We start from the raw sequence: 14,430 nt of genomic DNA on the forward strand, positions 1-14,430 counted from the left end.
ACCCACAGTGACACACTTGGTCCAACAACGCCATACCTCTTAATCTTTTCAAATAATACCACTCCCTAGTGACCAAGCATTCAAATCTACGAGTTTATAGAGACCATTCTCATTGAAACCAACACAATGTCCTTCCAGAGGATTTGAATTTATGTCCCAATACCTATAATGGAACTGCATGTAATCCCAGCTCCAGGGGATCCCATGCCATCTTCTGAACTTTGTAGGCACCCATGTGCATGTGCATGCTTACATGTGAATTAAAAATAAAATTTTTCAATATTTTGGGCTTATATATATTGCTTGAATGTATTTATGTGCACCATATGTGTGTCTGGAATCCATAGGGTTCAGAAGAGGGTGCTGGGTCTCCTGGAACTGGAAGAAAAGCACGTGTGTAACCCAGAGGATGCTGGAACTTTAATCCAGGTCCTCTGCAAAGCTGCACAAGTACTTCTTGATGACTGCTAAGCCATCTCTCCAGCCTCATAAAACAAAAATCTTGCAAATATAGTTTATGAAGATTTGACTGGTGAGAAAATGAGGACTTGAATTCAAGCATTCTAATTCCAGAGTTTTGGAATTTTTAAGTTTATTTTTCACTAATACATAATATATAAAAATTGTACATTAACGTAACACATGTAATACATTAGTGCATATTCACTTTGATTTTTGTTTAAATCTGGTTCAATGTATCTATCTCCTTAAATATTTGTCCATTTCTTTACGGTAAATTTTCAAAATTCTTTCATTTTATTTTAATTAGCTTTATGTGTATGGGTGTTCTACCATATATAGGTTTATATATATGCACCACTTGCATTCAGTGTTCGCAAGGCCAGAAGTGGGAGCATCCCACCCCCTGAGACTGGAGTTTCAGGAGGTTTGTGAGCCACCATGTGAGTGCTGAGAATGGAACTTGGATTCCTTAGAAGGGCAGCCAGTGCTTGTAACTGCTGAGCCGTCTCACCAGCCCCATTACTTATACTCAAAATGTATGAAGTATTATTGTAGTGTTTATATTCTTAATTTTGCTAAACTGTTCTTCAAAATATAAATGTGAAAATTTAAACAATTTAACTATTAAAAGCAAGACTTCTCTTTATGAAAAAGTCTTATAAAATGGTAAAGACAAACCACACACTGGGAAAGGAGAACTACATGTTTGAACATGACAGGACTGCTTTCCCAGAAACATTTCAAGAGTTCCTAGAAATAAATCTGAGGAATACTTGGGAGATCCTTTACAGAAGAGCAGTCACATGACCTGCCATCCTGAAGACATACTTCATCACATTAGTAATCACAAGAATGCCAAGTGTTGGTAAAGCTCAGAGCACCTTTCTCCATAGCAAAACATGTTCTGCCTGGTGAATCCGTTGCCTAGGAATTTAGTCCGTGGTACATTCCTTAGGGACAGTTATACTCAGGAGTGCAATAGGTATAGAAGAGCTTCACAGAATGCAGTGCACAACAGTTGAAATGTTGAAAACAAAGCAAGCATGGTGGCACACATGTTTGATTCTGTCCCTTCAGAGACAGAGGGATCTCTGTGAGTTCAGAGCCAGCCTGGTTTGCATAGTAAGTTCAAGGTCAGTTGCCAATATATAATGAAACCCTGTCTCAAAAAAATAAAGAAATCACTGTCCAAATAATAGAGTAATTGCTTGGGCTGAGAATTCTTAGAGGCCTGTTTCCTCTGTTGAAGGAAAAAAGAGTGAAGGGAATGAGAAATAACTTTCCTGTCTGAATTAAGCCAAGTTTCCGAGTTATAGCTCTGGGAATATAGTACTTTTTTGCCTTTAATTTGCTTCTGACCTTTCAAATAAGGTTTTAAATTTGTTAATGGTAATATCAGTTACCAAAAATATTTTTGTACTTAGGCAATACTTTTTTATTATTAGGGATTTCTGTCTGAATTTGACTTATCTCTTATGTATTGTGTACTACATATCCTCAAAAAAATACAAGGAATTTTTTGCATAATAGCCCAGTGTTTTCAACAATAATGCTATCCTTTTTTTCCTCAAGAAAAAGCTTTGCTCATTGTATAATGGCCTTTTCCATGACTAGAAAGATAGGGAACATACAGTCTTTAGCCAAAATGTCCACTTATTGAGTATTTTTAACAACAAAAAAGGAAGCAGTATTTTTTCTCATCTTTACAAAACCAGAGCTCAAACATGAAATGAAGAATTGTCAGTAACTTTCATTTTATGTTCCTATGTAAAAACTTTTCTGGTGGCTAAACTTCCTCACTACCTATTAAACATTATTTTAAGCATTTGAAACCACTTATAATTAGCAAGGGTTTTTCTTTGGACTCTAATTTTAATTAGCCATCTCAGTGTCTTGCCAAATTAAATTGTTCTCCCAAGTTAAAGCAAGAAAAAAGAAAATTGATAGACATGGAATTTTTCTGTTTCTTGTTTTCTATGTCTGAGGGCTGACATCTAACCTATCTGAGAAAGAAAGAAAAATCAGTAAGGCTCTTTAGTGACCAAAAACATGTATTTATTTTATGCATGTGCATGTACACACCTGTGTTTAAGGCTGCCCATGAAGGCCAGAAAAGGCACAGAATCCCCTGAAACTGGCATTATAGGTACTTGTAAACTGCCTGACATAGGTGCTGGGAAGCAAACTCTGTTCCCTACAAGAACAAGTGCTCTTACCACTGAAAGATCCCTCCCGATCCTACTGTACATCAACTAATATGTATTTAGTTAACGTTAATGACAGCATATCTAAATGTGTAATGAACGGGCAATTTATCACCTGCAAACCTTAAAAATTATAAAGACAAATGTTTTAATGACAAAAAAACATGCCAAGATATTTGATGTTTAAACCGAAAGAAATGGAATCATTAGCTAGTTGATACAGGTAGACTAGGTGGCTTTGATCCTGCATAATATAGGACTTTCCAGAGTTTTTTGTTGTCACTTATGAAATTTTCTTTCCAGAAACTGTAATGTGTTCGTGTGTTCTTTACCTAGATACATATTGCTCCAAACTAGTAAAATAATTAAGTGGTTACCCTTTACTTTCTTGCCAGTTCTTAAAAAGCATCTTCAAAATAGAATCTGAAAGTAAACAGCTCCGAGTTTTCCCTGTATTTAAATACTGTGAATTCCACCCTACCCTAGTAAGTCCTAGGGGAAAAACATGATCTAAGAATGTCATTGCTATCGTGTTTGAGTTGAAGCTTATACTTAGACTGTGTATATAATTTATAGTTTTCATATTAACCTGCCAAAAGTTGTAGTTATCTTCACTGCATAAAGAATAGCTAAGCAGTTGGGAAAGAACATGCTTTGTACCAAGAACTCACCAGCAAAGCTGGATGAGAACCAAGATGTGGCTCTTTGGGCTGTTTTTCCATAAACTTCTTTCTTGTCTTCCACTCCTCCCAGTTAATCAATATGATTATACAGTAATGGAAATTCTGAATGTTTTCTATCCACACATCTGAAGCAGAGCAGAACCTGTAAAGAAGATTGGATAGTTCTTTTTGCATAGATATGTGTCAGGTCTTGAGATGACAGACTTGTGAGGATTCTACATCAGTAGTTGTTCATGTTGGAGGACAACATTTGCTTTAAAGGATCACACTTGTTGACTAAAGGCTAAACCCCGGGCCCTGAACACGTTTGCATGCTCTCCAGACTGAGCTGTAACACCAGCCCTAAGAAATAACTTTCTGTAACACTTTCACTGACTTTGTATTTTGAATAGATCATTCATGTATAATGTAGATTCTGATTATTAAACCTTCCCAAAGAAATATATTTTAAGTATTAAAGCCTTACAATATTTATTGTACCAATTATTGTATAAGCTGTGTAAACATTGGCACCATGAGAAAAATCTCAAAACCTGTTTGGACAGTTTAAGAAATATAGGGTATAAGAAACAATTTACAGACCATATGACGCTCAAGAAGAAGGAAGATCAAAATGTACATGCTTCAGTCCTTAGAAGGGAGAACAAAATACTCACAGGAGGAAATACAGGCACAAAGCAAGGACTGAAGAAAAGGTCATAAAGAGACTGCCTCACCTGGGAATCCATTACATATGCAGCCACCAAACCCAGGTACAACTGTTGATGCCAAGAAGTACTGGCTGACAGAAACCTGGTATGGATGTCTCCTGAGAGGCGCTGCCAGAGCCTTTCAGATACAGATGAGGATGCTTGCAGCCAACCATTGGACTGAGCATGGGGACCTCAATGGAGGAGTTAGAGAAAGGACTGAAGGAGCTGAGGGGTTTTGCAACCCCATAGGAAGAACAATAATATCAACCAACCAAACACACGCACACACACCCAGATCTCCCAGGGACTAAACTACCAACCAGTGAGTACACATGGAGGGACCCATGGCTTTAGCCACATATGTAACAGAGGATGGCCTTGTCTGCCATCAATAAAAAGAGAAGCCATTGGTTCTGTGAAGGCTCATTTCCCCAGTGTAGGGGAATGCCAGGGCGATGAGGTAGGAATAGGTGAGTGGGAGTGGGAACACCTTCATAGAAGCGGGGGGGGGGGAGAAGGGTGCATGGAGAAAAGGGATAACATTTGAATCGTGAATATGTAAAATATTCAATAAAAAATGTTTTGGAAGATTTCCAATTTAAAAAAAAGAAAAATGGGGTATATGCATAGATTTCCTACATATAGGAAGCTTTTTCTCTGTAGAGTATTCAAAGTTTGCTAGAAATTTGAGTCCCTAGGACATGACACCGAAGGAAAGATTCCTACTTTAAATGTCCTTCTAGCATAGTGTATACATTTCTGATTTCTGCTCGTACAGCAGTACTGTCCTCTCAGGCTACAGAGATGGAACTATGAATCTTCAGTTATTTCCTCCGGCATCTGGGGATAGGCACAGGCTTCTGCTTCCCCCTCCCCCAGATTTAAATCATTGACCTTTGCTTCAGAAGGCAGCAGTCTGTAACAAGGAGCCCATGAAAGAGAGTGCTGTACAGCTTTATCCAATAAAGAAGCCACACAGGCAAAGCTTTATGTTTGCTGAGTTATTCAGTTCCTATACATGCTGAGATTGGCTGTGGACCATGGGTAACATGATGAAAAAGCACTTCTAGTGCAATATCACAACCAAGCTTCCCACTCTGCTCCATTGGGGTTTTTGGTTTTTGTTTGTTTGTTTGTTTGTTTTGTTCTGTTGTGAAAAGAAAGTACTTCCATTCCTGTTATTTTTTTAATTGAACAACTTTATTTTAAAAAACAAAGAAATATATACAGATTTTAAGCATTTTTGCATAGAAGTATACAAATACATTTTTGTCAGTACTTGGTTTTTTTTAAAGGTTTCATAGTATGCATTAAGATCTTACTAGTTACAATGAGCATAAAGTACATGTAAATGAGATGTAACCTGGGATTAGCCAAAGTTTTCTTGGTTTTTCATTTTCTTTTTTTTTTTCTTCTTTTTTTTCTTGAACTTCATATAGTCTGTGAGTTGTTTCTGGGGTGTTCATAGCTTTCTGGGGTTAGTATCCAATTATCAGTGACTCTTATTTTAAAAGAAAAAAAAAAAAACTACCCAGGAAAAATAAATTGTGGTATCTCAGTTCAACCACTGGCTTCATCAGGATTCCTGAAATTACTCTGCTTGGTCTTAAAATAAGTAACTAAGGGATATGTTCTCCAGGGGAAAGATGCCAGCTGACATCAGTGTTCCCAGAACAGAATTCTAAAGGGAAAACACAGCCAGCAACAACTCAGGAAGCATAAGCTATATCATAGCTTCAGGGTGCTTGTGATTCAGTGCCCCATGGTAGACCAGGCGGATCCTCAGATGTTTTGCCCGATTTATTTGAATACCAAATAAATCTGTTCTTAGCAGAATAAAGAACAAGCATGTCTTCATGGGTATCTGAAGTGCCTGAAACTTGGCTAATAAAGTTAGAAATCTGCTGTAAGGGTGATTTTTGTTGTAGTTTTCTCATATGTAGAATTATGGTCCCTTTTTACTGAATCACAAGGTCTTCCTTTGTTTCAGACGTGATGAATGTTCATCTGCTTTGCCAGATCATGTAGTGGCTTTGGGGTATTCTCGTGTAAGACTAGATGTTTATCAGAGCATCCTTTCTGCTTTGCAAAGTTACTTAAGAGTCATCCTTGGTAAATGTCTGTTGAATTTTTAAAAGACTAGTGCTCACCCTCTATATGGACAGTACAAAATTTAAATTATAATCTAACTTGAATATCTAAATACTGATGGTGTTTCCTTTGAGAACCTTGTACTTTGTGACCCTACAACTGTTCTCCAATTATCAGATAGTTCAGCTTCTGTTGGGGAACATTTGACTTTTACTGACAGTGAAAAAGAGACATTATCTATTCTAGATCAGGGAGCAAACAATCAGTTGTCAGAACCTGTTGGAGTAGTGAGATATGAGAAATAAACATAACTCACTGACTGTAGACAATAACTCTGCCTTCCCAATAGCAAATTAAAGATTATGACTTCCACTAGAAGAGATATTCAGAGGGTTAATGAGGACATTATCTATTAACATAGGTCTTCAACACAGAGGTTCACTATTATTATTATTATTATTATTATTATTATTATTATTATTATCATTATTATTATTATTACTATATTGTTCCTGCTTTTAGGGTATCTCCATTTTAAATCTTTATTTTTTTCTGTAAATACATTTATTTGCCAGGAAATTATATGGTTAAATGGACTAGGTAGCTTTAAATAAAAATGCAATTCAATTCATGGTTTTTATTTAAGATACAATATTTGAGAGGTGGCAAGTATATAATATTAACACAAGACCGGCTTTCTTTTCTGGATTAAATTTATTTGAGTATAAAGCTGTAATAAATTTCCGTGTAAAACTGAGTGGTTTTTATTTTTCTCCTTTTCTACTCCTCTTTGACACTTCTTCAGATAACCAAGAGGAAAAGAAGAGGGAAGCTGTCTTAGCTACTCTTCCTGTTGTTGTGATAAAATACCCAGACAAAAGCAACTTATGGCCAAAAGGATTTATTTTGGCTTACAGCTCCAAGGTACAACCCAACACAGCGGGGATGTTCTGATACCAGACCCCTGGTCTTACTGCACTGCCAGCCAGGAAGCAGAGGAAAATGAATGCTCATGCATGGCTGCCTTTCTCCTTTCCCTGCATTCCAGAACACAAGCCACTCTTAGGATGGATCTTTTCACCTCAAATAACCTAGTCTAGATAATCTCTGGAGTGTCTCAAATTTTGCCTTCTAGATGATTCCAGATCCTGTCAAGTTGACAGTCAACATTAACCATCACAGAAGCAAACTTCAACTCTGAAATACTTTCTTAGGGTAGAATATAAAACTTATTGGTTATATAAGTAGTATGGTAAACTGATAAGCCTATCTCAGTTTAAAAGCAAACAAAAAACAAAGCGAGCTTGGATGTGTAAACTGTAACTAGAGTAGATTTTAAACGAGTAGAGTATCCATGGTTCAGAGTTCTATCGCTTCTGAAAAATTCAGTTCCGAGTCCCAGTAATCTTCCAATTTAGAACTTCTATTTTTATTAAAGTAATAGAAAGTGGGGGTGACAGGGGATTGCATCAAATGATGTGTTAAGAACCATTTAATTATTAACAGTTTTAGTGTGGCCTCCTGAACTGAATCAGTTCCTTTAGGGAGTTACTATTAGCAACTAAATCTCTCAGAAAACTATTTTTAATTGCAGCTTTCAGTTTTAATGTCTCCTTTCTAGTGTGACTGCTGCCAAGACTGCATAAAGTCTGAACTTGTGAGCTCTAGAATGGACATGTAAAGAAACATGTAAAGCATGTAAGAAAGGCATTTCCCTCTGACTGCTGTGGTGCACACCTGTACTTACAGCAGTCAAAAGGCTGAAACAGAGTTAAGGGCCAACTTAGACTAAAAATCATACCAATTAAAAGGGCAAAACAAAGACAGTATCCCTATTGAGGAAGGGTATAGAAATAGAAAATTAGGATTTTTCCCCTGAATACCTGACAATTAGTGTTTTTAATCTTTTACTCTTCCCTGTGCCTAATACCAAAATTAAGTCTGTATGTTTATTGCAAATCCATGGGGGTATTGATACTAAATATGTACAACAAACCAAGCATTTACTTTCTTCACATTTTGAAGTTGCCAAGTTAGTTACATATGATTCTTGAATTAAGAACATGCTTATCAAGGGTACAACATTAAAGTAGTCAGTTCCAAAACACAGTCTCTGGACTTGTGCTAGGTCTTGACCATAGGAAACCACATGAAAGGCCTGTGTTTCAGAACTTTTATAATCTGATAGAGGGGAGGACTTTACATGTTGAAAGGTTACAGTTGGGATTGGATAGTGCAGGTAGAGCTCTGAGTTTGAAGGGCAGCATGGTCTACAAAGTGACTTTTAGGACAGCCAGGGCTACATACAGAAAGTTCGTCTTCAAACAAAACAAAAATGACATTGAGGATTAAATGTAAATGTGAAAAACTACAACATCTCTGTGAACTGGCTAGAGAAAAGTTTTATTGAAAAAGGCCTTGAAAGCCGGAAAAATGTTAGCAGCAAAGAGCAGCACGGATTGTTCTAGAAAAGTGTACAGAAGAAATACCTCTACCAAGAGTTACTTAAGAACAATTTGACACAAGTAGATTGGACACATGTGAATGATTGTAAGAACATGGAATAGAGAGAATGACTTGAAAATGACTCAGAGGGACCATTGTGAGTACATGAAATGCTTTGAAGGTTATGCCTGATTCCGCCATGTTGAAATGCTGTGCTTTACGCCATGTGTTATGGTCACTTTGATGACTTCTGTTTCATTGAATGAAGTATACCAGGCTGTAGTTTTCTTCAGACATACCTAGAATAGGGTATAGGATCCCACAGAATTGGAATTATGGGTTGTGATCCACAGTGTAGGTGCTGGGAATTGAAATTGGGGCCACTGCCAGAGCAAAAAGTACCGTTAATCACTGAACCAACTCTCTGGTCCATTACTTTGTATACTGTTGCCCCAACTAGCTATGGTCTTCCTAAAACCCATGTGTTCATTTCTCCATGAGCCACTGAAGCCTTTGTTCAGTCCTCTTCCTACTTTTTGCCATAGGAGTACAACAAGACCCGACTGGGGTTCCCAACACTTGTAATAGTCAGATGTTGAAAGCAACCTAAATTCCATCAGGGAAACTAAGTAAGAGACTGTGCGTTTGCATAATGACATGATACAGTGCTATGAAATGGTTCTGTAGGGAGTGTGTTGTAGATCATTGGTAGTGTTTGTCTTTGGTTTAAATCCTCAGAACTGGAAAAGGAACCTGTATACTGATATGGGTCTTCTCTGCTAGATGTTTATGTAGATGACAACCACAGGACATCTCTCTTTTGTCCCTTGAGTTCACTGTTAATCCTACTCTGCCTGTGTGGTGGGGCTGTCTTACATGGGTCACAGCGATGAACATTCTACGGTGTATGACAGAAGACTGTTTTATATACGTCGCAGCAATAAATGTTCTTGCCTTTTGAGTTCTTTTTTATTTATTTAATGGGAGATCCTAATTTAAACAAAAAAACGGATTTGGTAGAACATCCCTTTAATCCCAGAACTTAGGAGACAGAGGTAGGTGGGTCTCTGTGTGTCTCAGACCAGCCTGGTCCACAGAGTGAATTCTAGGACTGGACTGCACATAACAGTGGTTCTCAACCTTCCTAATTATGTGGCCCTTAAATACAGTTCCTTGTGTTGTGCTGACCTCACTCATAAAATTTTCCACATCGATGTTCTCAACTGTAATTTTGCTATTATTATGAATCATAATATAAATATCTGATCGTGGCCCCCTGAAAGGATTGTTCAACCCACAAAGTGGCCATGACCCACGGCTTGAGAACTACTGGCACAGAAACCTTAGCTCAAAACAACAACAACAAAAATACTAAACAATTTTAAAGGAAAATAACACAAAAGTTTTATATTTTAATACTTGAGTTGTTATTGTTATAATAGCTATTTAATAAAAGAATATAAATAGAAATTAATAGCATATTAATAAACTTTAAGTCTTTATTTACTTTTACTTTTGGGGTATTAGCAGCCTAAAATTTTTATAGAAATTAATGCAGGAGCTAGAGAGGTGGTTTGGTACTTAAGAGTGCTTGTTGCAGGACACATGCTCCACCATGTTCGTAGCAGCCTTATTTATAATAGCTAGAATCTGGAAAGAACCCAGGTGTCCTTCAACGGAGGAATGGATACAGAAATTTTGGTACATTTACACAATGGAGTACTACTCAGCTATTAAAAAACAATGCCTTTAAGAAATTCTTAGGCAAAATGGATGGAAGTAGAAGCTATCATCCTGAGTGAGGTAACCCAGTCACAAAAGAACACTCATGGTATGCACTCACAGATAAGCGAATACTAGCCCAAAAAGCTTGGAATACCCATGAAACAATTCACAGAACTTATGAAGCTCAAAAAGAAGGAAGGCCAGAATGTGGATGCCTCAGTCTTTCTTTGAAGGAAGAACAAAACACTCACAGGAGGAAATACAGGGACAAATAGAGGAGCAGGGATTGAAGAAAAGATCATCCAGACTCTGCCTCACCTGGCGATCCGTCCCATATGCAGCCACTAAACCCATTGTTGATGCCAAGAAGTGCTTATTGGCAGGAACCTGATATGGATGCCTTCTCAGAGGCTCTTCCAGAGCCATAATGATACAGAGGAGGATGCTAGCAGCTAACCATTGGACTGAACACAGGGAACCTCAATGAAGGAATTAGAGAAAGGACAGAAGGAGCTGAAAGGGTTTGCAACCCCATGGGAAGAACAACATTATCAACCAACCAAAACCTCCAGAGCTTCCAGGGACCAAAACATCATCCAATGAGCACACATGGAGAGACTCATGGCTCCAGTTGCACATGTAGCAGAGGATAGCATTGTCTGGCATCAATGGGAGAAGAGGCCTTTGGTCCAGTGAAGGCTCATTTTCCCAGTATAGGAGAACGCCAAGGTGCTGAGGTGGGATAGGGTGGTTGAGAGAAGGAGCACCTTCATGGAGGCACTGGGGGTGGGGATTGAAATGAGGGAAGGTGATAACATTTGAAATGGAAATACAGAGAATATCCAATAAAATTGGGAAAAAAAGAGTGCTTGTTGCTCTTATAGAGGACTAGAGGCCAGGTACTAGTACCCCTGTCTGGCAACTCACAATTGCCTGTACCTTTAGCTCTAGGATATCCAATACACTCTTCTGTTTTCTGTCAGTACCCACAAACATGTTTATAGACACACACACTCACAAGAGAGAGAGATACCATCTTAAGAATTTAGTGTGAAATTCACTAGGCACCACCATTCTAGTCATATTTACCTAATTGTTCACTCCACCTTTCTTACCAGGACTATGATTTAGATACATTGTAGACTTAAAATAGAGAATCATATTGAGATTCTAGCCTAGGAATTGGTGTGGAATGATTCATCTATCAAGATCTTATTCTTCATGTTTGTGAGACAAGAGCTAGGTGAAGTCTGCTTGTTTTCTCCTAATTGGAATAGATATCTGCAGAGCTCTGAGACAATTCTGGAATGAGATACATACTCTAAGCTCCAGCGTTCAGTAAAGAGAAGTTTTACACTAGGAACTTCTATTCCCCATGGGTCCTTTGCCATGCATTTTAATCTTCCCAAGCACAGAAGATATAACAATTATCATAAATTGTTATCAATACTATTAGCTGAAATATAACCATGAATTTCTCTAGTTTAGGTAGCTAGGGCAGTGGGATTGTGAATTTGAGGACGGCCTAAGCTGCATGGTGAGTTCCAGGACAGACTGTGCTAAGAGGTGAGACTAGGACTCCAGAAAACAAAACAATCAAACAAAACCCTAAAATAATAATAATAATTTATGCTTTTTATAATGTATTATTATTGATTTACGAGCACTGGTGGTTTGACTGCACGTGTTTGTTTGAGGGTCTCAGATCCCCCGGAACAGGAGTTATAGACAGTTATGAGCAGCCATGTGGGTGCTAAGAACTTAACATTGGTTCTCTGCAAGAACAGTCAATGCACTTAACCACTAAGCTATCTCTCAAGCCCCCCTTTATGCTTCTTGGAAGCAGAATCTAGTAGAAATTCTTAGCTGTGTTAAGATAATCTATAGAGCACTGAACTACAGTTTTCAAAATCACTTACTTTTATTCACTGTCTTTGCTTTCCTTTGCAGTTCGGGGAATTGCCAATGCAAAGCGGGTGTCACCGGCTCCATGTGTGACCAATGCCAAGATGGACATTATGGCTTTGGTAAGAAAGGATGCTTGCCCTGCCAGTGTAACAACCGGTCTGACAGCTGCGATGCTCTCACAGGTATGTACTTTTCCTAATAGCATCGCGAAATCATTCTCCATCCCTTCAATCTGAAGCCTTAATGTACTGATTATTTTCAAATAGATTATAAGGAAGGCCTTGAACTTTTAAGTAGATACAATAAGGCATACGGCAAGTCAGACTTTTATAACAACTTAAAATATTTCATGAATTTCAAAAATCACACAGATTAAAGATCGGAGAACAATACAAATTGAAGTCTCAGACTTTGCAAAGTGTGTTAGAGCTCTTGCAAGCAATCCATGGTCACCTGGGAATTCCTGTGTGAAGGAACTGATCCTCCACGTGACTCAGGAAGAGTGAAGCGGATCCAGGATTGCAGAGTGAAGTGTACTGGGGGGTTTCTTACACACCTGGACTTAAGGGTGGCAGCTACGTTGGCCCGTCCTCACAACTTGAATCAACAAATAGAGAATTGTGTGGCTTTAAGGTCAAAGGCGACTTTCATTAAACCTAGCATGAAGCTAATGTCTCAAGCTAACATCAAAGATGTCAAGCATGTACCTGGTATGAGTGGAGAAGTTGTGTTTGTAAAGTCCCATTACCATATTGTTCTCATTCTTTTAATCTGCGGTGTGCAGGAAAGCTGTATAAGGGAAGGGTGTAGGGTTACTTAGATATAGCCATAAAAGTTATGGCTCAACATGTCTGCAATTGAGTTAGGCTACATCTATACACGACATAATTTTTCCAGTCGAGATTTGCTGATTCTGGGCATATGCAAAGGAGTTAGGGTTGGCCAAAGCAAAGGATTTGTACTTGAAGGAGAGCCTTTGACAGCCATTTGGAGCCTGTATGATAGGTGGAAACCAGAGGAGCCCAAAACACAAGGCCAGTTTTCCCAACCCTCACTAAGAAAGTCTGGGCCAGGAAATGTTTTATGCTGAAGAGACAAAATCCTTTTAAAGAGAACAGGCCTTGTTATAACATGCAGCCAGCTCTTTCTTAACACATTGCCAAACTCTAAAGATGTGTGGAATGAGTCTGAATGGTCAAACCCTCAATGTCCAGACAAAGGTCTGCCAAATTCTTAATCCAAAAGGTCACGCTAAGAAATAGTGAAGAACTAGTGCTGAGCTGGCAAATAAGAAAACTGAGTCTGTTTGCAACGACCGTCATGTCTGAGTGAATCGAGGCCATCATTTCCTCGTATTTGCCTATTAGAGGAAAAGAGGACTGTTCAGTTCTAGGTTAGGTTAGTTTAGTTTAGTTTAGTTTAGTTTAGTTTAGTTTAGTATAGTTTGGTTTAGTTTAGTTTAGTTTAGTTTTAGTTTTCAAGACAAGGTTTCCCTGTGTAATAGTCCTGGCTGTCCTGGAACTAACAGTAGACTAGGCTGGTCACAAACTCACTGCTGGTACTAAAGATGGGTAGCACCACACCTGGATAATTCTTTTATATATCAGGTTTGATACACAGTTAAAAAATAGAGGCTACAAAAATGGGAAAAAATGTGGCTTGTAATAAAAATATAAACAATGGAATTAGAACTACAAGAAATACTGATACTAGAATTGAAACTTCAGAATAGTTAACACTATTATGTTGAGGAATTAGAGGAAAAATAAGACAAAAAGAGTAAAAAGACAAAGTTTCACTAGAGAATAGCACTGCATTGCACGTGCACACGGGCACTTACACTTGGGGACGGGGGTCATATCATGAGGACTAGGGAGGTGGCTCAGTAAAGTGCTTACTGTGCAAGCGTAGGGACCTGGGTTTTAATCCCATGTTAAAGTGCTGGGCATCTGACCCCTGTAACTACAGCTGCAAACACTCTGAGCCATAGTGGGTACTGGCAGGTGAGTGTAGGTCCTCTAGAAGAGCAGCCAGTATTCTTAAACACACAGCCAGTGCGTGCACTTGTCATCTGAGTGCTCAGGAAACAGAGACAGGAGGATTCCTGGGACTAGCTGATCATCCAGTTTATCCTAATTGCTAAACTCCAGGTCATTGAGAGACTCTTCTCTCAAAGGAAGTGAACAGCATTCTTGAGGCTAACACTTGAGATTATCCTCT

General features: G+C 38.4%; 1 protein-coding gene across 1 annotated transcript in view; it reads left to right on the forward strand.

The window, feature by feature from the left end:
• Positions 1-14,430, forward strand: part of MEGF9 (multiple EGF like domains 9) — a 94,043-nt gene that overhangs the window by 62,537 nt on the left and 17,076 nt on the right. Inside the window, exon 3 of the mRNA XM_080940370.1 lies at positions 12,253-12,392. Coding sequence (XP_080796496.1) covers positions 12,253-12,392 — 140 coding nt within the window. The remainder of the gene's footprint in view (positions 1-12,252; positions 12,393-14,430) is intronic.

Source organism: Micromys minutus (genome assembly GCF_963924665.1).
Source record: "Micromys minutus genome assembly, chromosome: 28".
Lineage (NCBI taxonomy): Eukaryota > Metazoa > Chordata > Mammalia > Rodentia > Muridae > Micromys > Micromys minutus.